Below are 26,464 nucleotides of genomic sequence, written 5' to 3'. Positions count from 1 at the left end.
AGTTTTGTTTGTTTGTTTGTTTTAGTAGGTAGTATTGTTATACTACATAAAATTCCTTCACAAAGAAAACATTTGGGCTACTAAGATGTCTTTGACATAATGGACAAAAACAAAATATAACACATATGAACTGAAGCCAGAAAAATTCAAATATGAAAGCAGAATGATTTTATAACTGGTAAAAATCCTCATGACTGAAACAATGTGCCAATGCATAATTAATGTTTTTTGGAACTTTTATTTCAGTCAAACACAAATTACTGAATGAAATATCAGTAAAACACAATGCCCTGTGACAGGCAGAAGATCAGATTAGCTGGAGAAAAAGAAAAGGCAGCAGAAAAGCAGCTCATTCTTTGTAATTAGCTTTCTTGTATCTCAGAAGCATGCTCACATACATGGCATAGCAAACCTCTCGGTTTCAAGTCTTAGCAGCTAAAGTCTGTTAGAATTTCTTTAAAAATTCTCCAGCTGTTGTGCTCTCTAAACGTAATATGCTGTGGTGAAAGATACTTCCATCAGTTAAATGTTCTTTATCATAAAATTCCAAGTCATATTCTAGTATTGTCAATACAAAAAGAATCAAAACAAGCTTACTGAAGATAAAGGTACTCCAGTTTTATACTAGTGTTGTGTCACACAAGCAAGTAACTACTCTTAACAAATTGTTCCACATGGAAGGTATTAAAAGGTACACTCTATCTAGCAGTGTTCCTTTTCATTCTAGAGGCAAATGAAATTGAATCAACTGGATTATAGGAATTACCTTGTAATTTACAAACTATTGTCATCTTTCTTTAGAACAGAGTAAGAGGGTAGTTAACAGATTTTTCTTAAGGCACATGTTTACTCCACTGTAACCCATTAATGGGAATATATATTGTTCAGGTACGAGAGAAGATCAATGTTCTGTTTCTCTTTTTTCTTTAAATGTTAAACTATTTAAAAGCTATACTTCCTAATTTAGAGTCAAACAGCATTGCACAAGTGAAAAATAAATTACTTTATTTCCCTATATGTTTGCATCTCTCAGCTTGGAACTCACCAGCTTTTCAAAATATTTAAAAAGACCCCCCCAAAATGTTTAGCACTACATATCCTCATTTTGAATATAGAACTTCATTAAAATTCAAAGACTTCACCCTTCTAGCTACCAGGAAGCTAATTTAACAACATTTCCTGGAATATATGTGAATTTCTAATTGAACCTTTAACTGTGAGCTAACTTTGATTTTATTATAGAAATCTACAAGAAACTACAGTGAAAAGACCGCTCAACAGGGTTCACTTCTAAGTTCTCTATCATGCTTCAGCAGGCTAATCCTATGTAGATGCATTTAAAAACCATGCTAAATCTGGAAGAATGTCTTTTTCTTATGTGAAGATAAGCCAAGAGTACAGAAGTTATACACATGCAGCCTACTGAGGGATTCCTGACCACCATTCATTACAAAATTTGTTATTCTGTATTTAACAGAAAAAAAATACTTTTATCTATATTACAGCTGGTATGGCAATAATATGAAATTAATCTAAGGTGTTTTATCGGTCCTAATATAGTCTTACTGTAGCATTTCCTACAAACATAGTTAGGAAAATGCAAAGGCATTGAATCTGACAAGTATCCATTTATTCTCACTCAATATCACACTTCTATCTTGATAGAAACCTTTTAATCAAGTTTACTGCCATGTAACTATACTTTTGACCTTGTCCTTGTAACTCAAGACAAAAAGGCAAGACAAAGAAACGACACACACATGCACACAAAATCAAGATAATTCTACAATATGCGCTCCCTGAAGAAGATACTATCAAGTACAATTTTTTGACCACTTCCTGACCTCTTTAACACATTTCTGTTGAGCACCTAAAATTCTTGGTTATTTTAGAAAAACTATGTTTATTTCTCTAACATCCATAAACAGAAAATTACTTATATGAAATAGAATCCTGACCACAAGGATTAAGTAGGCCGATTTTCATTAGATTTCAGCCAAACACACTGTAGAGTTGTGTGAGCAATTTGTTTACAATAAAATAAGAAATTACGCCAAATTCCATTAATCTTTGAGTAGAAGAGCTTTATGCTTACGTATTTCTACACTACATAAAACTAACTCTTCATTAATTTCATGGATATTATTTTTCATATTTACAGATGCTGAACTTTGTCTCCCTATCTTCTTTACAACAGGAAGCATAGATTGTAACACTGATAAAGGCTGTTCTTACTAATTGCTCAATATGTTGGTAGATAAGTAAAGTCTAGTAAACTGTTAAACCCAGAGAGTTTAGTTAAAGCAATCCTCTAAATCCTTCTGACATTGGATGATAATTAGTACATACACTATGAAAGTAGAACCAATCGTCCTAAATAATATAGGCTCAGTTACACAGTTTACCAGGAATGCTAATCATATTCTTACAATTAACTCTAATTTGCCAAAAAAAGCAAAAGCCTTTGTAAACATCCCCCTCACCTCCCACAAAAAAAAAAAAAAAAAAAAAAAAACAGGGATTACTATTATTGTACTAACTCAAGTGCAGTTTTTTCATGAGGCTTTCCATTATTAGAAATTATATTTTTTTAAATATGCACGAAATCCAAGGCTGAAATAACAGGTATATAAGGAACCGTGATGCATTCCCAATTGAAAATGACTGAACAGAAATTCACATATGCAATTTCCTATGTTTCATATACACTATACACATTAAAAATCAAACAACCAAAAAAAACCCCACATATCTATCTTGCTAGGTTTTGTGTCCTGCACATTATTTAATACTGCATATATCTACAATAGTGACATACAAAATACTTATGTTAAATGGTTTTTCTTTATCTGCTTCTGTAAAATATCTGTTACACAACAAGCATGGTTTACAATGTGTCTATTATGTGAAGCCTATACAAAAATCATGTGTTTTAAAATATTGTCCTGGTTTTAGTTAGGACAGAGTTAATTTTCCTCCTAGTAGCTGGTAGAGTGCTATGTTTTGGATTAGGATGAGAAGAGCGCTGATAACATGCTGATGTTTTAATTGTTGCAGAGCAGTGTTTACACCAGGCCAAGGACTTTTCGGCTTCTCGCTCTGTCCTGCCAGCGAGCAGGCTGGGGGTGCAGCAGGAGCTGGGAGGGGACAGACCCAGGACAGCTGACCCAAACTGGCCAAAGGGGTATTCCATACCATCTGACGTCATGCTAAACAATATATAGGGGTGGCTGGCCGGGGTGGGGGGCCGGCTGCTCGGGGATAGGCTGGGCATCGGTCAGCGGGTGGTGAGCAATTGCATTGTGCATCACTTGTTTCGTACACATTATTATTAGTCATACTACTACTACTACTACTATTATTATTATTATTTTCCTGTCTTAATAAACTGTCTTTATCTCAACTCACAGGCTTCACTTTCCCATTTCTCTCCCCCATCCCAGAGAGGGAGGGGGGAGGGTGGGCGAACGGCTGTGTGGTGTTTAGCTGCAGGCCGGGTTAAACCACAACAAATATGCATTTTACAGTTCAAAGCAATGCAATAATAATTGCCATATTGTACAGCAAGTAACAGTCGTTTGAGTGCAATATCTTATCACTTTCAAATAACAGTAACAATATTTGTATATATTCTCGAAGAGGGAATTTTACATGGTTGTATTTAGTAATCTTGAAGGTCTTTTCCAACCTAGATGATTCTATGATTCCATATTCTTCTCATAATGCTGCTTACATCTTTCTATTTAGAATGAAGAATTCTATCTTCCTTGAAAAGAAGTAAATAGCATTTGGTGTCATTCAGTATGAAGAAACAAACAAACAAAACAAACACCAAACCTTCAAAGAACAATTCCAATTATCTTCTTAACTTGAATTAGCAGAATGCTACCTTCTATATTTACAGTGCCACAAAGCTTTTGCATCCACAATTTCATACAATAACCTGTAATTTCTTAAGTTTTTCAAAGAAACCATGACACCCGTGGAAGGTGAAAAAGAGCTAGATATCTTAGAGAAAAATAAATACTTGGAACTAAGTAATTTATAACCTGGAAACAAAGGGGATGAATGAGATACCATACCTACAAAAATATTATGGCAAACAAAGCATTTTTGAAGATGCCATTTTTATAATAGCATCTTTGTACAACAGTTTTCTTCCATTTTCTAAGTCCTCATGTCAAAGATGCCTCAAATAAACCAAAACTGATTTTTGAAGTTAAACAGGGAAAAAAAAAAAAAAAAAAGGAAATTAAAGAGAAAACAAAAAAAAATTGATTTTCCTCACTGAGCTTGGGAACCCCTTTTGGATCCTTAAGAATTACCTATTAAAACCACTTTCTCTAAATGTATGGACTGGCCCCAATGGCACCTGAGAATGTACAACTTCAGTCAATTTACTTTTTTTTTTTTCCTGGAATTACTGTATTTTCTAAACTTGTAGTTCTCCTATGCTGGAGAATCCTAGTATGTATCCCAGGTACCCCTGCATCCCAGTAGGGCTGAAAAACTTTCTTATTTTGATCACTGCTTAGAAATAGTTTGTGAAAGGTATTTCAGTTGCAATCAGACCAACATGACCTGATTCAAAACATATAGGACACAAGAACTCCTATGGTACTTTCTCATATTTTTGCCTGTTTGCCTCTTCTTCTACCTGTAGAAAAGCAAGGATCATATGAAAGATCCTTGAGATGAGATCTACAGTTTATCACTTATAAATCAGGCTTTTAATAAACCACAAGTTACATACAAGACATTATAAGGAGTATCAAGAAAAAATGTCGCACAATCTCTCCATAAATTTATTGGTAGCAAGTAGAGGAAAGGAAACAAACAAATCAGTCAAAAAAGAAGCATGAGATTCAGATTTTCCTAGTCTTGGAAAAATATAGGTCAAAAGTTCAGTGGAACAAATATAGTTTATTGCAAAACAGAAAAGGGTAAAAAAAGGGCCTTTCCACAGAAATAAACAAGCATGTTTTGGGGACTCAAAATAACAGTCTAAAATAATCATGCCTGAAAAGAAATACTTTAACTACATTTGTCAAGGGAAAGAATATTTATGGATTTGTAAGGTTACCATAGACAGTCAAACTAATATTCAGTAAACTTTAATACGAGATCTGACAGATGCTTCAAGGTAAAGGAAAAGGATCTGCCAGACTTTTCAATGCAAAACAGCTCAAATTTTGGATGTGAACTGAAGTGTGATATTTAACAGACAAGGTAATGATACCAGTAAGTATCTTCTAAAGTATTTTCTAAGTTCACAAAAAAAAGGCAAAGTGACTGCTAGCTGGATACATTCTAGGATCTGACATCTCATTTACCTATTGACGGATCGTTGGTGCATAAACTCTAATACACACATACAAACCATTTAAATATAAAATTTAACACATTTCTTGATACATACACCCTCTGATTGTGTATGGTTTGAACACATATCCAGTAACACCTTAGCAAACTTAAATATTGCAATAATACATTTTAATTAATATTTTAAGCACAAAAGAAGTAAAAACTGGAAATAATATCACTATGGCAATCATTTCTGTTAATATTCTAACAGCATTCCAATTATTTTTTCATGTTTATACTTCTATAATTTTATTAAGATATATTAAATGAGCAATTACTACAATCCATACTATAAATTTGACAACTCACAATGTTGTTTGCATTTTTGTCTCCTCTAAAGTTTCCTTCTGCTTACTCAAAAATATCTCTTTCACAGAGAAAGTTCTATAGCAAAATCAGTGCCAAATGCAATAAACAGAAATAAGTAATGCCTTGAAAGTGTATCCAAATCTAATTATACTTTTTACATACACATACTCTCACCCTCTAACGATAGTGCATAAAGTGCCATCTGTCTTTTGCCACAGTGTGAAACAATGCTTCACTAATATTTATAATTTCTTAAATATGTTAAGAACAATTAGGGTTCTGCTATTACCACAGAGAAAGCAAAGGGAAAATTTTGAGAGAGACAGTAGACATCACAACAAATAAACCACTGCAATGGACAAAAAACATCAATTGCATACTCAGTAAAAATGTCAGAGTGGCCCTTTTCTGGTTACTATCTCATAACTGAATGAATGAGAATTCAGGAACATCCAGTGTTTGGGATGAACTAAGAGCCAAAACTCTATATAGACCATTTATTTTGCAGCTGCTATAGAAATAAAAGTCCATAGCAAATTCCAGCAGCAGCCTATGGAATGAACAAGAGGATCTGAATATGAGTGAAATTCATCCATGAAAAAACAGCTAGGTGAACTTACAGTTCTTTACTTATAAAAATGACTTACATAGCTAGAATTACCTAATCACAAATATAAGTCCTTAGGAACAATGTGGTTATAGTCCAAAGGCAGACAATGGCAGTAGTATGTGGTGCAAACTTGTCTACTTACAAAAGTATAGCACTACTTGTATTAGGATTATTAAAATAATATGTGAAGGAGCCCTATAGTGGAGAGAAAAAAATAAATTAGATCGAACTGATAAATGTGGTTTATTTCCTCCTGTTGGAAACTAATATGCCTCCTGTTATCTTAAGAACATAATTGTTGTAATTAATGTTTCTGAGCTATTTCATTTTCAGAAACTTGCAATATATATACACAGTGTGTGTATACATAATACATATATATATATATAGCTACTTATATGTAGTTGGATTGCCCTGTCAGGCCCTAAGAATTTCAATTCCAATTCCTTACTCTGCCTAAGAGACTAAACACACACCTTACAGGAAAGTGCTTGCACCCATAAGCAACAAGTTATTCTAAGCAATTGCTTTTAGCAAATCTTGTTGATGTTCCTGTAATTGGAATGTATCTGTAATGTTTAGAGTCATGTAATAGATTCAAGTAATTATTTAGACAGGATAAAAACATGAAAGACTTTAATAATCACATATTTGAATTGAACTCCACTTCTTGTGAAATGACCCAAATATTAAGTTGTAAAATTTGACTTTTTCTTGTTTTCTGGCACAATATGTACTTTCACAGCTCATAGCAATTGAAACAGCATGAATAGGGGAGACTGGTAGGGACCTTCCCTCTGTCCTGTCCTCACCCCGTTATTTTCTGTCCTAAGCAGACTTATGCCTCTGTTTCATGACTATTACATGTTCTCTGTGCGTTTATGACTGATTATACGCTAAGGGGTAAAATGAGAATTCTCTGTAAGCATGACAAAGTAGGAAAGGCATATGATGACATAAATAAAGAGCATCTCACACACTCAAACCTAATAGCAAGGGCATTGACTGCAAAGAAACTACTGCTGGTGCTGGTTTATTTACTATTTTGTTTCAGAAAGGTTATTTTATAGATCACTCAATGTTTTGTCACAGGCATCTAGGAAAGGGTTTATACTTAGGCTTCTCACATTAGCCCTGTTGCTGAATAGTAGACTAGAAGGGGAGGAAATTCCAGTGTGGTTATACTGTGCCATTTCAATTCAGCAAGGTGCAAGAAATGCCTATTATATCACCAGTGAACTTAAGAGGGACAGAGAGAAGACCAGAGCATATCTAGCCAGGTAACCATGACAACTACACCCATTCTTCTACACAGTTTTTTTCAGAATATTTGTATTAAATTGGCTGCTAATTGACAAAATTCTGTATACATATAAATACTTGAGAGCTGCCAGATATGACAGAAGGAATGTGTTTCTCAGTAATAGAGCTTATTGTTAATTTGTTATTACAACTACAGACTATTAGAACAAGCAATATGCATATCCCAGACATTTTTAATTAGGTAAGAAAATTTAATCTATTTATATGCAAATGCAATCCTGCATGCTATGGCATCCAAAAATATACAGATGTACAGGTTTACAAATGGAGTGACTTATTTGTGGTTATGGTAGCATAGCTATATTAAAACACCTGCTGCATGAAGGATGATGTAACCTAAAATTCACAAGCAGCCTTACTGCAAGCAATTACAAACTGCTTTTGTTATTAATTTTAAATGGGCTATCATGTTTAGTTTGCACAGATTTTTAATTGCACACATACCATGCCCCACAAAATTCCATGTGGGCCATAGGTCCTTGAAGCATTGCTACTTCTGAACTGTTTCAAAACAACATGTTAGTTTATTAGTGGAATCAAGCTGTTCTGAGTTTCAAAAGGGCACAGGAAAATGCATAACACTTAGCAGACTGCAGTACTGCAGAAGAGCACCTACTGAGAAAGCTAATAATAATTGAACATTCTTTTTGACAAAGGAAAAAAGGATAAAACAGTCGAGTCCTTAATGTTCTGCATATGCCAAACCATCCCCACTAGCTTAAGTATAGCTGCAACTGAGAAAAAGCTAGCAAAAACAAACAAAAAAAGAATCTCTGGTTGGCAGTTTACATTTTCAAATATGCATGCCATTTACATGGGGACTATTTTCTTTCAATATTTGTTCTGTAATTTTCTTTTTTTCTGAAGATGGAGACTTTAAACAAACTAATCTGAAGCTGGAGCACAATATACTTGAACATACAGCATGCAGATTATACTGAAAAATAGCTTTACTACACAATCAAAATTTATTAGGTAGATAACTCAAGATGATTTTTAAGATATTCCTGTGGTTTTGTTTTATGTTGGAAAGATATTAATTCTGCAAATAAATATGTATAAATATATAAATATGTAAATATGTAAATATTGTATAGCAATTATACCTTTAGAAGTACATGAATTATACCCTTAAAGGTATATTAACCATATTATTCTATTAATTCAGATTAAATCCTAACATCTACCATTGCACTCAGTTCTTATGATCTTTTTTAAAATTTCACACAAAGAAATGTAAACCTATATTTTAAATTGTCACCAACCTGAGTGCTGTTTTCCTCTTAATAGCCTTTAACAGCTGCTAGAACAAAGAAAATTTTTCATTGTCTTCCTTACATGAATGCCCTCAGAGTGCTGCCACAGATGTTCAGTTCTCAGAGACTGATTTCAAGCCTGACGGTTCAGAAGGACCTTATATGTAAATATTATTACCTTTCCGATGTGTTGCTTTCTCAATGAACCCACTTGGAAGCAGTTTCTAAAGACAATGGGAAACACACTAAACTGTCAAGAAGACATAGCATGAAGACTACAATTATAAATTCTTAGACTAGGAAATGTCCCTTGTCATTGAAAGCCTGGTTGAAAGATAAATAAGCTTTAAAAAAGATAATTAAAGCAGGCTTTGCCAAAATGAATGCCTGGCCTAACCATTAAGCCATTACAAAAAGCTTAGGCCAATTTGCAAGCAGTGCATCTTTTTGATGTTGTGCCTTCCAACTACAAAGAAATGCAAAAACTTGGTAATGGCATAAACATGTAAATGCAGTTCATAAGAATAATGCAATACGAAGCATAATCTTTTGGTAAAAGTAATGCTCAAGGCAAACAGATTAAGACAAGAGCACATGAAAAATTCCTGTGTTGCACTTTCTGCATCTGTAGATCTCAGTTCTGAGAGATATCGCCAATAGCAGGAACAATAAAAGCTGTTGCTCAAGTGCCAGCTCTGTGCTGCAACTTAGTGCTGGAGAGAGAGAGAGAGACAGAGATTCTGGAAAAGGAAAAGGTGGATTTGCAGCTGCAGCGCAAATCTTAGCTATTGCACTAACTGCACCAACTTGACATTCTCAGCTCTTCTTCAGAGAAGGTGCTGGATCAAACTCCTGTGGGTGGCTGAGCTGCTCTAGCAAAAACTGAGCCAAGCATCCTCCACATTGCCCACATGCAACACAGCAAAGAGCACTACACAAGGGCAATTGTCTAAGAATAATTCTGTTTAAGAAGCTGCTATGGACTGTGTACTCAAAACAATTTCCTCCACCTTGAAAGGAAATTTTGACAAGTGTATGAGGTGTCAGAGCATTTGGTCACACTGTGAAACAACTATATATTAAAGACTAATATTTACTGATGATTTCATCACTTTTTTTTCCAAATGAATATCTAAAGAGATGTCTCATACCAAAGATCAGCTGCATCCTACTTTCAGTCAGCACCCACTTGGTCTCTGTTTACTTTTGGATCCCATGAGAAAACAAATAAATGAGGAGCTCTTCTCTAGGAAGACAGAAATATGCTTTGGAAAGAACTGGAAATTCCTATCAATGAACAAAGAGGCAATCTCTATCACTACTTTTGTGCTGCAGACATTTTTCTGATTATTTTTTTCTCCTGGTGTAAAGCAACAAAAAGAGGATTTGTCATAAGGATTTCTGTAGCAATGGTTTTCATTGCAAGCAGTAAATGCACTTCTTTTTTAACTGCATCTGCAGTTAACTACAGGAGAAAAAAAAATCTTGAACAAATTACAGTATCATTAGTGGGAAGAGTATTATGAGCAATGTTGGTAGGAATGTTGAAAGGAATATACGAAAACTATTTTAGACAGAAAAAGCTAAATGTTTATATATATATATATGTATTTATATGATGCATATTTTTGAGCACCTGAAGACTGTATTGAATGTTAGATGTTAGATTGAATGTTAGAACAAGGTAGCAGTTGCTAGTATGTTTTAAAATAATATTTTCTACTGATTGACAGCAAGACAAATATTTTTGGTTTACATGTTTTTATCATTAGAGACCTTCTATAGCTTTATTCAGCTATAGGTGACCTCACATTTGTTTTGGTTTCAAGTCCATTTAGTTTTTCTCTAGGAGCCCACTATTTTCTGTTACCCCAGAATAGTAACAGTAGCTACAGGGATTCTCAGCTTTCAGACGCACTCCAGCAGCCTTTGATGCCTCTGGTGAAATGCAAGCCATTCCTGCAAGTGGTTTGCATTCTACTAGAGGTGTGCAGCCTGCAGTTGAGAAATCCTATATTTAACACTGAACTACATCTCAGAAATATCAGTCATATCAGTACTCTGATGAGTCATAAGAAAAATTCATTTTTTATGAAAAACTGCAGTAACAATACCCGTGCAAAAGAAAACTGCTTAGGATAAAGCTAAGCCTCCATCAGTTCCTCTTTGAAGTAAGTTCAGAAAATGACTATTACCACTATATAATTTAGATGACACTTTGCCACCTTCTATCTCTATTTAGGCATTTTCAGCTGATACTTTCCCCAGTTGTAAAAGCTATGGATGTCTAGTACAAATGAAAGGTTGTGATGGAAGATGATGTTTTGCGTAAAGATTAGAAGCAGTCAGTTGATTTAAAGCTGAGAGGGAAGCTTGTTGTTCCTAGGATGCGTACATTGTAAGGCTGTATTTTCTGTATTGAAGACAAAAATTGTATTATTTAGCAACGCTCTTTCAGGGAAGGGTCATTTCATATCCTACTTTAAGTCTACTTTAGAAAGTAAACATAATGATCTCCTAAACATTGTTAACCATGCGAAACTTGAGTTAGTACATTTTACTACAAATGCATAAGGTTATAGTAAGACTAAGATATAACTGTATGGTAGCACAGTGACAGCAAAAAATGAAAACTGAAAGATAAGATATAGTAACTTGATGCAGCCATATACAAATATACTGCAGATTACTCCAAGTACCTATGGGACCCAGTGTTGATTTTATCCATGTAAATTATTCTGCAGTGAAAAAGGGAACTGAGTTGGAGCAGATCACCTGGCTCCTCTCAGCTAGTGAAGAGACTGATCATCTACCTCCATATTTAAGAATTATATATCAAATTCATAAGTCAGTTTCACACAACAAGTGACAAAACCAAATGAACAAATGACTTATCAGTAACAATAACAACAAAAAAAAAAAAAGTGAATTTACTTTGAATTTACTGCCTACCACCCTCAATTCACATCATCGGTGATTTGGTTGGTATTGAGAAATCCACTCATTTATTCTCTTTTCAGTTACTTTTAATTACAGATTCTACCAGTTTTGCATGTCTGGTTCCTACCTTTGCAAAGCCTAAATATCTCATAAGCAGAGGTGTTTAGCTTAGACACCAGATAATTAAATTCATAAACATTTACAAGCTTCCCCTTTTCAGCAGAGATTTGGAAATCACCTCCAATATGACCCTGGTTCTTGCATCACTTTAGACACATCTTTTATGATTAATTTCCTCTAACATTACAAAATCTGCTAATTCTCACCTCTACCGCATTGTCTGTATTTATCACCTTAACTTAATTTCAATTTAAATCCTTCTTCTGTAAACTTCTTTTGATGCATCGTAAGAGTTTTAATGTCACCTATGTCCATGTTTTTGTACAAGAAAATTTAAATTAAAAAGCAGTTGTAGGAGAAGAACACAAGGAAATACTCTTGAAACCTCAAAAGCAGTGAATGCTAGTTAGTGATTCAACTGTGGCTGTTCCTACCCAGATTCAAGACTGCACTTCTCTCAAGTCCTCCACTAAACCATATCACTAAGCTCTAAATCTAAACGTCTTTTAAAGACCACTGCTCCAGCCTGTCAAGGTCCCTCCTGATGGCAGCAAGACCTTCTGGTGTAGCAGTCACTCCTCCCACCTGAAAACGTGCTGAGGGTACACTCTGTCCCATCATCCAGATCATTAATGAAAATGTTAAACAGAGTTGGACCTAGTATTGACCCCTGGGGCACATTGGTATTTACTGCCTCTGACTACACTTTGTACCACTGATCATCACTCTCTGGGCCCAGTGGTTCAGACAGTTTTAAATTCACCTCACTGTTGGCTTATTCAGTCCATACTTCAGCTTCTCTGAACACAGGGTCAAATGCCTCACTGAAGCTGACGCAGACAATATCTACTACTCTCCCCCCCAACCACCAGGCCAGTCATTAAAGACCTTCAGAAGAATTTTAAAAGAAAGGACAAAAAAGTCCTTAAGAAAAAGAAAGTCCTCTTTCTAAGGACTTTGTCTTAATTCTAGCTCTATTTATGCCAGTATTTAAAAAGAAAAAAAAAAAAACACAAAAAAAATACTGTTCAACATGACTAGTGTTCCCTTTAAACATACAACAGAAAAGAACTGAATCTATACTGTCCTCATATAATTCTTCACATTTTTTGTTGTTTTTGTTTACTGATTTAGCTTATTTTTTCCCCTTGGCTTCAAAAATCCTATATTTAATATTTCCAGACTTCTTTTCAATCCCTTGTTCCTCCATTCATCAAACAATGACTTGTCTTGCTTTTTTCTGAAAATTTTATCACTATGGCAATAGTGTTATCTGTATCATAAGTATTACTGGAAAAGATCAGTTCGTCACTTTATTTTCTTTGTGAACATTTTCTGTCTCTTTTTGAAAGGAGACCAACCATAGAATTATAGATGTAGCCCTTCTGCATCATTCTCTTCCACTTCTATTCCTTTTCCTATTTTAAACTCACATTGTATTGACAAATATTGACAAAACAACATTTTAGAAGATCTAATTTTGTCTAAGAGGTACATAACCACAGAAGACATTTTACTATCTTTAGTTAGTTTTAATTGTAGCTGTTAAAAAGAAAAAAAAAAGTGGACTACACGTCACAAAGTACATCATCAATCTGAGCTGGGTAAAAAAAAAAGAAAAAGTAGTTAAAAATTCACAAAATCTATTTAGTGAAACCCAATGAGGTAGTGAATCTGGTAAATTAAAAAGACAATGCATATCCATCAACAGGGCTCTGACTTGTGAGTAAAAAAGTGGATTTTTGTAATACTCCCCACCATTAAGCTACTGTATGATCAGGGAGAATGACTTCAGTTTTCTGAGCTTCTGTGTTCTGTCTCTCTCTTGTCTATACAGATTGTAAATTCTTGGGATTGCTTCATATCAGAGATGGGATATTAACCTCTGAATGATTATTTAGAATGATAGAATGATCATTATTTTAGAGGTGTATTTAACATTTTGTTAAATACATTCACACTGGACTAACTCAAATTAAATAATTCTTTTATTAATAATTAAATTAGCTTTTGATTATTTTTTAAAACTAGATAAAATGCATTAAAATGAAATTATAATTGCCAAGAAAGCAGAGAGATCTTCACCTGCAAGCTCTTCCCAATTTCCTTAAATCTAAATCTTTGTCAAAACACCACCTGATGTAGGTTAAAAAGAATTTTCCCCAATAGCTTTCCCTGTGACTAATACACTTATCTAACATAAAGCTTGATAATTTAAATACGCTCCAGATTAAATATTAAAAACATAAATAGGACAGTTCTATAACTAAAGCTTTATTTGCAAATGTAAAGAAAAAGAAGATATTGGTTTAGAAACAAACAAATAAAAAACTTAGTCTATTCGGTGTGCACATTTCTAATCGCAAACTTCTATTCCTCTGGAACACTTAAAATCCCCAAAGTAATCCAGAAACTGTTTATAATAAGTTATGAGATGACAATTTGAAATTAGCAGGTATTTTTTGAAAAATCTATTCTAGATTTCACTGTAAATGACCAAACAAGTATCTACAACTAGCACTTAAAAGTTTATTCCATAAGTGGAATGGAGTGGTGTGAATTTCAGCAACTGCCTGCTGTGACATCAGCACTGTTAATATTACTAGATACTTCTAAAAGACAACATTTAATAAATATTGTGCCTTTACAATAGTGATGTTCAGAGACGTGGCCGGGGGGAGAGATAAGCTTTAAATTCATTAAAATGTGACAAAAATCAACAAAGGAGAAATTTTATTTATGCCAGGAATAAGCATTTGACTTTACAGTTTTTACAGGTATATGACCTGGCATAAAAAATATACATTTAAAAAATAAATAAAGATGTAAGTTTATACAAACAGATAATGAAGTTATCCATAAGAACAAACATACCTGTGTTTGCTCTATCAACAGTTTGTGGTGTCTCTGTTGACAGTTTCTGAAGGGCCTGTTCACCATCTGTCTTCTCTGGTGAGCTGTTATGCTGAGACTGCTGTTGGTCTGCATCTTCAGCAACAAATGAAATTATACCTAAAACAAATAGATCACAGATGTTATATTAGCTGGGACTAATAGAGCATTAGCTCTATAAAATAGACTGCTAGACACCTATGAGTATTTCCTCAGTTCAAAACTAATAAAACACAAAGTAAAATTTCTACTCCAGGTGTCAGCCATCCAATTCTAATTTAAGGTAATAAAAAAACGTCTTAAGTGAGTCCAAGGAAATTAACTATTTTTCTTCCCACAGTGTTTTTCCACTTATCTGAACCAAAAATCAGTAATAAGAAATACACTTTTCAAAGATGACCATATATGGCAGACAATAATAGCATCTTTTTTTTTTTCCAGCACAAATTTCTATGCATAGACTTGATTGTTTCTGTGTTGTTTTTGTTTGTTTGTTTGTTTTTAAATCACCGTGTCATTCTGCTACTATAAGATAACAAATGTAATACTTAAAATATCCTGTCATGCATTTCTGTGTTGTTTGTAAGGTGAAATCAAGTATTTATAGAAGACAAAATACACAGAGATTGTAAAAATGGGATTTTTAAGTTGCAGTGAAAAGCCTCTTCAGTTAAAAACATAATTTCTTCTTGATAGTATAAAATATATTATAAAATCCAGTATGTACCTGGTTCCTTTAAACAACACTAATATCATTTGGGAACATTTCAAATACTAGTTTTGAATAAGCAGGTTTTTTGTTATATTGCATGCCTCTGACAGACTTTTAAATCAACACAACTGTTTGGAAATGCTGGATATCAATATTATTCTTATCTAAATGACTGTCCCTCAGTATTTCAGTACATTCTGCAGAATTTCAAAGATTAAATAAATATATTTTGCAGGTTTAATTCTTGCCTCATATGTATGACAAAAAACTGACTTGAGGAAGTGACTTATTTTATGATATTATACAGTATGAAATTTTCCCATTCAAGATCCTTAGAATTCATGTGAAAGGATCTCTCAAAGGGAATTTATGCAACTGTATCATATTAAGGGTTTGGCAAATTTATTCGTAGTGGAGTTTTTTTAATTTGAAAGGAAGAATTAATATAATTTTACATAAGTCCCAGAACAATCTGATTTAAGAATACCTACATTTAATGGCATTTTTTCCTTCTCCGGCTTTGAAAGGGATAGGTGAGTGGTAATAGATGATGTGCTGTGCTCCCTGACTACTTGTATTTACCACCTTAATAGGAAGAATACCTAAAGTTAAATCAAGGAGCTGTTGCATTTTCACTTTTCCTTTCTGAGGTCATTTTCTACAATATGCTCCTCCTCACTGTATATAAGTATGGAGGAGCTTCACAATATGTTTGCCAAAACCGTATTAATGCATTGGAGGAGCAGAAATAGTAGCTGGGTATACCCTACCCATCTGCGGGTACATATAAAAGGAAGGCATTGACATACATCCTGAGCCTCAAGAAGATGGTGGGAGAAGTCAGAAGGGAAGAAGAGAAGCCCCAGACCAAGCCAAGCAAGGTTTGCATGGGACCTAGAAAAGGGAGCAGCAGTGAGGAGGAGATAGAGCACCTGGCTCAGGAAGCCACCGTGACATTAGCACCAGCAACTGATCAAGATTCCTGTATATTCACCAGTATAAACCAGGGTCATTTACACTTCATCTCAAGAAAGATCATTTTTTATAAAATGGCCTCATAGCTACAGTCCTGTTAATGGTATGCTAGAAGGATGTCACTCTTGAAAGAAAAAAAAAAAAAAAAGAAAAAAAGGGGGGGGGCACAAATAAAACATAAGTCAAAATAAAACATAAAAAAAAAATAAAACAAAACATAACAAAGTCAAATGCTACTAAGGATGCACAATGTTGTTTTAGAAGAGGTTGTTGAACAAATCAACATTTGTTCACGATGGGATCAATGGTAGCTACATCAGGTGGCAATTTTGACATGACAAACACAAAGATACTGAGAAATATTACGCCGAATTTTTACAAGGCGGCATGATTTATGATCTGCAGATTGCTGGAGAGGAGAGGAGTAGAAATAAGCAGAGAGGAGGAGAGAGGAGGAGAGGAGCAAAGAAAGGAAAGAGAAGAGAGGGAAGAGAGATTAAAGTAGGTATTTACTTAAATACAGAGAAAAGAACAGTATAATATTAAATTAAATATTAGATTTCCAGATTTTGTTTCCTTTTTAAATAAAATCTATGCTATCCGAAGAAGAAGAAAGAATAAGAAAGAAGAAAGAGAGAAGAGAGAAGAGAAAAGAGAGAAGAACATCCAAACAACCAAAATATTTTAATAGAAAATTTCTCTAAATTCCTAAAAATTGATGACAGTAGCAAAGCCAGAAGTGGTATTTGAATAAGCTGGACCGTGACTGCCATTTCAAGAAACTATTGATCTTTTTTTTAAAAGTCTTCAGAGGGAAGGTACATGTATAAATACAATTTTAAAAAATCATTAGGGAAATCTCAGATGAATAAAGTCTGGAGAAAATGGTCAAGGTATGCAAGTATTGATGGAAGAGAACATATTTTGATGGCATTATACCTAATGGAAAAATAGGAAAGCGTTTTCTTAAGAAAAATACTGACCAATTCTAATTTTAGAATAATCTAATTTTATGTCTTAATATGTTAACCAAGTATAATTTTGATTTAATGCATTACAATATTAGAAAAAAATGCAAGAAAATTAATTTTATCATTAATTTTAAATAATATCCTAATGTATTTGTCATATCAACAATTATAATCAAATGAGCAAAATAAAATCAAAATTATAGCAGCTGATCAAGTTGATTAAAACATTTGAGTTAATGTTTTTGTTGATTAAACATTTGAGTTAACATTTGAGTAAATGCTGAAATGCACAAAAGTCATAAATCCTAAAAACTCCTTACAATAGAGAATATTCTGTTTCACTTCATTTTAAAATTTAACCAATTTTTTCTTAAAGTTATTGCTTCCAGTGACAGTGGAAGGCTTTCTTTACCAATTGTCTGTATTTCAGAATACTACACTGTGCTTGAGAGAGAGGGACAGAGCATGAGTAGTCATAGCTTAAAGGTTTTTATTTCATCAGTAAGCATGGATATATTAAAACAAACAAATACTTCAAGTTCTGCACCAAATGTGATCTCAAAAGCATTGAAATAATTGACTGAAGAACTCTGAATAATTATTTGTGGCAAATCTTGGAATGCTTAAAAAGTTCCAGAACTGTAAATTACTAATGCTAAAGAATATTTCAAGAGGTAGTGGGAGAACTATAGTAACTGCTTAACTTGAATTGCTAAACTACTCTGTTGATAATCCAGCAATTGCATAATCGAAAAATCAGTAAAGAATTGTGCTATAATTGCTGACACTCAGCTTGTTTTCCTTGTGGAAAACAGTTCTCAAACAAACAGAATTAATAACTTTGAGGTTAAAGTCTTGATCAATAAAGGTAACTGGTTTGATGTAATTTATTCAAGGAACTTAATGCAAGGTACTCAATTAAATCTGTCAAAGCACTTCAATAAAAAATAATAATTTTCACTGCAGATGGCACACATTTTTAAACTGAGTTTATCTGCTAATTTTAAAATATTCATAAACTGTCCATCATTTTCATGGGCACTAAAGTATCTATTACTGGCTCAAATTTATTTTTTTTACAGACTTCAGGTTGGCTGCCGAAAATTCCTACAAGTACCAAAAATTCTTATATTTCTCCATTTTGACATTTCCACTTAACTACCCTATAAGGTGAAAATTCAGCTTTGGGGAACAAATATGACTTCCCAGACTTGCACAGTATGAAGCAGTTTGACTTCCATCCCACCTGAAGCCATAAACTAAAGCACTTCCTAACTGGTGTTACCTTAGATAGGACATCTCGTAGTTAAGTTTATATCACATCTAACATCGGACAGCAAAATTATCTTCTGCCTGTCAAACCCACAACAGTGGCCTTTCTTTCCTCCACCTCTCTTCCTTCCTACATCTGCTGAATGATTAGAGTACATTTACAAATCTCTGTGATGTAACTGAAAGTGTCCCTGCTCCAGGAGAAGAATGAACTTGATATCCTAAAGCAGTGATTAAAGCAAGCATTGAGCCAGGGAGTGGATGGTAGATAACTAGGCTCTGTGTCTCTTCAAAGAGTAACCAGCCTTCTATCAAGTTATTTGAAGGCATAAAATATATCTGAACAGTTTTCTGGGAAAAAAAGAAAAAAAAAAAAAAAAAAAAGAGCATATGTGACTATCCAGCTTTTGAGCCATTCCGTCAGGTTAGGGAGACTGACTGTTCTCTTTCTTTCTCAGTTAACATGTAATACTTCCAAGTATAATGGAAACCATTGTAATAGAAGTTAGGAATGACAGAACATAGGAGATGACAGTCCAAATGTGCCACCTCTTTCCCTTTGAAGGTATGGCTTTTAACACCTGGCATAAAAGTGCTGTGTGATAGATCCCTCAGAACATCTTCTACTGAAACTTTCAGCATGTATAAAAGAATTGTGGATTTGATAAGTGAGAAGGAGATAGTCTTTAAATCTTTAAAGCCTGAAGAAAAATTGTAAGTTAAAATATAGTGTACCCTTATGTTCTGATGAACAGTTTTGATGGTCACAAATTCCATTGAAAGCTGACTCCTACTCAGAGAAAATGAATTTTGTCTCAGGGCTACAGACTTAGCAAGAAGATACTGAACTTTTCCTGTGAGACTAGACCAAGCTTTGCTGCAAGTATTCATTTATTTTCACAAATCACCTGCAAATTGAGATGGTATTATTACCTGTCTTACATATCAGATACTAAAACCAAAATGGCCAAAATAATAAACTAGGTTGGCATCCTCACAGAAAATTCTTAATGGCTGTCTAATGCTGAGAAAACAGCTGTCATTAATCTCAATTGTCTAAGAAGGTAGCAGAATCAAGTATTTGCAGTTAGGGACCCACAAAATCAAAGTTATGCACTGAGCATTTTGTATTGAGAGATTTGTCCAATATGAGGAATCCTTTTGTTTAAGAGGTAGTTCAAATCTAGGTTTCCTGAGCAATATTCAGTTTCTTTAAGGAAAAGATGGTCTCCTTGTTTTCCATAATTCCCTTCCTCATACACTACAAAACTTTGCTCTGCTATGAGTCACAACAATACCTATTCTAAAAGGGAGAAAAAGACTGATTGTATAGCCACATTTTCATAATAGTGCTTTTAAGATTTTGTAGGATTTTAGAACTGTAGAGCTATTAATAAGCACTTGAAAATTATGAAGTCTGAATTATTAAAATAAATACTCATTTTTAAATAATCTTTACAAGACAAAACATTAAACACAACATACTGATGTTAGTTAAAACAAGCAAGAGTCTTGCTACTGTTTCATAAGAATATCAGCATAAACATAGACTGATGCAAATTATTTGCAATTAATTTTAGACATGCCTAGCCTTTATACATTTAAAGTACCAAGTAAAGAATTGTAGTTCACTACATTCTATGTGTTTACTCTTGCCTTGTGGGTAACAAATCAGAATTTAATCAAGGGAAATAATCAAATTCTGGCCTCTTCCCTTAAATCTTTGGTTCTAGCAGTACTAGGAGAACCACAGCTATTCAACATTTTTTGGAAAATTTAGTTTATACCCACGCACTTGGTGATAATTCAAACACATGAATTGCTATCAAGACAATTTCCATGGGATCAATTAAATACATGAAGTTGGATGTAATGTTGGCGTTTTTGAAGTACTAACCACATTTTTAGCAGTAATATACCTTTACAACTAAAAAATATGAGCTAGCTTAAAAAACAGTGTCACCTGTAATTATAGTATTACTTCCAGAAGAAAGCTTATGTTGAACAGAAATCATTAAATGTAAACAGACTTTGTCTGTTAATTTACAGGGATATAGGAGTTCTACATTGTACCTTGAAAGATTCCTCGTCTCCATGGAGATACACTCAAAGTGTAAGCGACTGTGTCATCTGGTTCCACAGTAAGAATTGGTGCACCACCCACCATTGAAAGATCTGAAGATACCTGTGAAGAGAATTCACAAAAAGGAAAAATAATCAAAAGAAAGTTACTGTTTGCAAGAACACTACAGATAACAATATCCATTCTACCTTCTTTGAAATGTAGCATACAATATTAAATTTGCTATTGGTAAGTCCTACCCTTTATGTACATGAAACAAGTACATACTATAAGAGTAGAGGTAACATATACAGATCATATCAAGTATAAATTTTGAAGTCACTTGTCAACTCAAGTAGAAGTAACTCAGACTATGGAACTACTTGCATATGAGTAGAGTTGCACAGTCATGCCATAAATATTTTACGTATGTTTTCTTTAGAAGTATAACAATGAAATCAACAGTTGTCATCTATCTAGATACAGCAAAGCAAAATTTGAAGTGTTTTAACATCAATTGCTACACCTTGTGATATGAAACCATACTTTTTTGATATGTCATATTTTGCCACATACACAATGGTGTGCATAGCAACTATTTGAACAGTAAAATGACAAGTGCAATTTTATTATGCTGAACTTCAGATTTTGTACCCTGTAATGATTACAGGAATATAGACTGAGAGTATTTTTAATTGCATCTCATTTCTTCATCATTCGTATAAGTTTGCTACAAACAGACTCTATGATCATCTGCTCATGGAACAGACATTTAAGTATGAGGCATTACAAACCATACCTGATGATTATCTGCCTAAATTATTGGCTGTACAGAACACCAGCAGATGGATTGCATGAATGCTTCTGCTTACATACCCTATTCTGTTACTTCTGGCACTGTATGGAGCAAACTGGTGCTTAGTGACAATGTTCTAAATTGATACTGCAATTTCTGCAGTGAACATCTGACTGCAAGTGAGGATCTTCCACTTCGGGCATAGAATCCTTTAAAAAATATTTTCAGGATATCAAGTAGTACTGTAGCACGCTATAATTTCTAACTACATTAAATAGAAAAATTGGTTCTGTGTTGTTTATGTGAGTTTTGAGTGAAAGCATGAGCCATGTCTGAAAGGCTCATTTTTTTTTTCCAGCTTATTTGTTAATTTCACTAATGATGACAGCTAGCCTGTCAAGTATCCAAGTGGAAGACCTGAATCCAAAGATCTTCATTGCAACAGTAAAACCATTAGATGCATGGACCGTTTTTTTTTCCTTCTCAAAGTTCCCTTTTTTTTTTAAATATGTTTTTGTTCATATTTTCTGGAGGAAAAAAAGAAGAAATTTTATCTTGTCTTCTGTAGTGCTTTTTCTCTATGGAGAGTTTCTCCTATTGTAATACTTTTCAGAAAATTATGACATAACAAGGACAGGCAGAAAATAAAGCTGTATTTTTTAAGTAGTCCTTATCTATGAAAATTTAATAGGCAATCTGAATAGATTACTGAAAGTCATGGAAAAGCTACCAACTATAGAGTTATATTTCATTTGGATTTTTCCTTAGTCTATGATTCTATATACTTTTAAAAATAATTCTTCAGTCTTGTGACAAAGCAACAAATGAAATTAAATAGAACATAATGGTTAACATTCCATTATGAATGAGACATATTTAAAATGCTCAGTAAGGCAATAGGAACTACATGCATTCTGTACCACCAGAAGGAAAACTATTTCTATTTGAATGATTAAAACCAAGTAATTTTAGACTATATGTTGTATAAATTATGGCTTATAAATGAAAGATCAGTTTGCCAAAGAAAACAGAAATGTCAAACAGATTTCTGTCATTTGAAAACATAAAAAATCAGCAAGTAGTGTCAGATGAAGGGATGACATGCAGTCAGTGCAGAAAGAGAAGTGGCAGAAATATAATTCATCAAGGACTGAAGCCTAAGAGAAACAGAGGAACATTCTGTAATCATGACTAGGATGAAATAGAGATGAAGAGGACTGGAAGACAGGAGAGACCAGACAGACACATTATCATTAATAAAGGAGTAGAGTAACTGGAGATTCATTATAAAAAAAGCACAGGAAAGGAGGAATTGCTACACACTGAGAATGGAGAAGTTTCACTTTATGGAAGACAAACTATAAATTAGGTGCAACTTTACATTTACAGACCATTTCAGTTTACAGTGAAGTTAGTAATGCATATGCAAGTATACATTAATGTATATATACTTAATATATATAAAAGTATATCAGAGAACTGGGTCTGTGAGGTAAAAGAGTGCACAGTACCCTCCTTCTCCCACATTCTCCAGAAAGGACACAGACAGCTTTCCTTAGTTCTTTTAGCTGTTAGGAAGATTGTAAGACTGTTCTAAGTTATGCAAACCAAGCCAGAGTTGGAATTCTTTCTATCTCTGTTTACACAAAAGCACAAAGTACGAAATGAAAAGGCAAAAAAAATTGCACACCTGAAATGACAAAATGCCCCCAAAATTCAGACATAAAACATCTCTGAGCAGAATAGTATTTAACATTTTTTTCTAATTATATACATAGTTTTGTGAACACTATGCTGGAACAATAAAAAAGAGGTTATGAAACTTGGGTATTACAAACAAAAATTGATTACTGAAGGTTTCCCTTATGATCTGGAGTTTCAGATGAAGAACCTTAAATCTGAATGTCTATTTCCATATTAAGTATAAATATAAGCTGATGCTCAGTCAATTCATTTGCATTACTATCCAAACCTTTGTGCCAAAGTCACAGTTCTGTTCATAATTTTATCAAATTCACAAGCCCAAATATTCAGCACCACCACTACACACAAATTGCTTTTATATCACATTTCCCCTGTTGGCATTCCCTGACAGAACATCCTGACATAATGTACTCCAACTTCTAATACATACTGAAAAGGCTTATGTCACCATCACCAGTGCTTCGCCACTCTTCCTCCATTTAACTGCTATATATTGAAAAGTGTTTCCACAAAGAGACAGATCTTGATAAAAAGACTTAGAAAAAAAAAATCAGCCCAAAAGAGCAGAACTACCAGAGCAATTATGCTTAAAATCTGGTTCCAGTGAGATACAGTTAATTTTAAAGGGAAAGAACTTTAACAAATAGATGCTTGCTCCATTGTGTTCTGCTGCCAGAATCCAGTAGCTTTAAAAAGTCTGAAAGACTAATGAAGACTAATGGACTGACTAAAATTTCACTCAAGATTTTACAGTAAATGAACTGATTTGGGAGTTACTCCCAGGAGATACTTCTGGCTGTTCCTGTAACATCACATTGGACTCTCTTAAATGACTGGAAATGCAAGAGGAGGCACACAGTCAGCCACAGAAGAGTTTCTTAAACTACTATAGTTGTAAGTCTCATTATAAAAATGCTTATTTTCTTTAGTTTCTTTCATGTTCACATTATAAAGCCTTTGGGGATCAAATACTGACTATAATGAATATTAAAGTAAGGTTCTAAAATGCACCCAAGACTTATTCATTTCATTATTTCTCTGGCAGATATTCATGTTAAAAATTGCACATAACATACTGCCCTCAGTCTTCTACCACCTTTCCTGTCACAGTCTTTATACTCACTAGTATAATTACTGCTCCACAGTGCCCATTTTGCCTACCAGTATGAATACTCACCATCTTATCATTAATTAACTGCTGCTATTCATTTATCTTTGTAATTAACATATTTGTCTCTACTGTTTAAGTTATTCACACCTCAAGAGCTCCAGTCTCCAAACAGTTCTCACTGTATATTATTTCCTACCTCCAACATCTTGAAAAGGTCTAGGGTTGTGACAGACATCAGTCACTCCTAGTTATCTTTTAGATGTTCCTTACACTGAGCTTTGTCTTGCTCTTATGCCCCCACCTGATTTATACCAACTGCATTACTGAAACTAAAGAATCAACCTCAGATAGCAAATGGATACTAAATATGTGTTCACACTCACACATGTACACAAGGCAATTTAAATTCATATCAGAATTCATACTAAGAATCTAACAGAATAGAATGAAAAGTGCTCACAGAGGTTTCAGGTTCCAATATGGTAAAATGTTGTGTAATGCCTGTCTACTTTATCTGTAGACATATTACACACATATTAATATAATAAAAATATATCCAGAAACACTCAGAAAGCAAAAAACATGGAGAAGGAGAAACATAGAAAAAATCTGGAAAATTCAGATTTTTGTAAGAATAACTGTAATAATAAATGTTAAGGAAAACTTGGAGTGAAGCAATGAAAGAACTTATATATAGTGAGTTTTAAGTAAACTTCCTTATAAATATTACAGAGAGACCTATTTCTTATTACAATGCATATTTATGAGGATGGTATGTAAGAGTAGGACACAATTTTAGTTTCAGATATAGTATTACGTAACCTTACATCCTATAATAATCTTCAAAACCATACTCCCAAAGGTACCTGAATGTGCCTAAGAAAATCTGCTGCGGGTCCTTATTGTTAGGAAAATAGGGCTTAGAGTCTCTTCCATCAATAACAGCGAAAAAAATCACTTCTGATTTACAAGCTATCCCAAAGGAGACAAGGTACTAAATTACTTCTACTGGTTCATGGGAGTGGTAGTCCATTAGCATTTGTACTAAGTTGGAAGGAGGGAATTATGAACAGTGACAGACACATTAAATGGAATTTAGTGAAAGAAGTCTTAAATTCAAGGAAATATTTCTAATTTAAAAATGATCAAAGAAAACCTGAAAGACAAGAACCTTGTCTCAAAGGTATCCCAGCAGATACGGAGAATAGGCTAAGATAAAAATGGTAAGACTGTGGCATTTACAGAAGATTCTACACTAGAAAAGTGTAAGAACTTGCACATATCATCAGTATTGGTACATTAACTGGAAATGGTATGTGGAGGAGTGCTCTCACAAACTCTTGTCAACCATGGCACAAGACAAGGGAAATCTTGTGTTCCATACCCATTCAATACCAAGAAATTAAGCTTTTTTTAGGGTGGAATCATACGAAAGGTGGGTGCGTATAGATATACACATACACACAGTATTTATACAGATAGAAATAGATGGATCTATACATATGTGCACACAGAATTTGTTATCAAGGATGAACAACTGTACTTTCTTTATTGACCAATTTAAAGAACGTGGAATCTATGTAACATTAATGATTCTTATCTACAATCTTTATGAGCATCCTATTGTCAAAAATCAATCTTAGCAATATTAATATTGTATTGTAAAAACTTTCCTGTGGGTGGTTCTTTCATTCTTGTACATCTTTCTAGCATTCTTGAACGTAATCATTGGAAAATATATTAAGTGACCTAGTGGGTGAAATAATTTTTAACTGTGTGAGTTGGGAAAAAGAACAACAACTCCAACTTTGATGTTTATCCCTATTTCCTACCAGATCTATTATCTTCAGAAAAATAATGAACTTATTCTTCCCAGAGTTTACGTATAAATTATACCCCTTTATATAGACATTTTGGAAGAATGGTCTTCTTTATTAATAAAAATTTAATATAAATCAAGAAATAAAGTAACAAATAGAAAATAAATAATTTTAAAAATATTTAATATTAAGTACATTAGAAGAATGTATAAGCCCAAGCTCCATGA

The 26,464-nt window shown here is 33.7% G+C and overlaps 1 protein-coding gene across 10 annotated transcripts in view; it reads right to left on the bottom strand.

The window, feature by feature from the left end:
• CFAP47 (cilia and flagella associated protein 47) overlaps window positions 1-26,464 on the bottom strand; it is a 302,084-nt gene that overhangs the window by 125,327 nt on the left and 150,293 nt on the right. For all 10 annotated transcript variants that reach the window (XR_014579256.1, XM_083823100.1, XM_083823104.1 and 7 more), the window contains 2 exons: window positions 20,818-20,929; window positions 14,797-14,934 (listed from right to left, as the gene is read on the bottom strand). Coding sequence is in view for 9 of the 10 variants with exons in the window: in XM_083823100.1 (XP_083679226.1) it covers window positions 14,797-14,934; window positions 20,818-20,929 (250 nt within the window). In the remaining variant the exon portion in view is untranslated. The remainder of the gene's footprint in view (window positions 1-14,796; window positions 14,935-20,817; window positions 20,930-26,464) is intronic.

This window comes from Anser anser (genome assembly GCF_964211835.1).
Source record: "Anser anser genome assembly, chromosome: 1".
Classification (NCBI taxonomy): domain Eukaryota; kingdom Metazoa; phylum Chordata; class Aves; order Anseriformes; family Anatidae; genus Anser; species Anser anser.
This window is presented reverse-complemented; position numbering and strand designations above follow the sequence as displayed.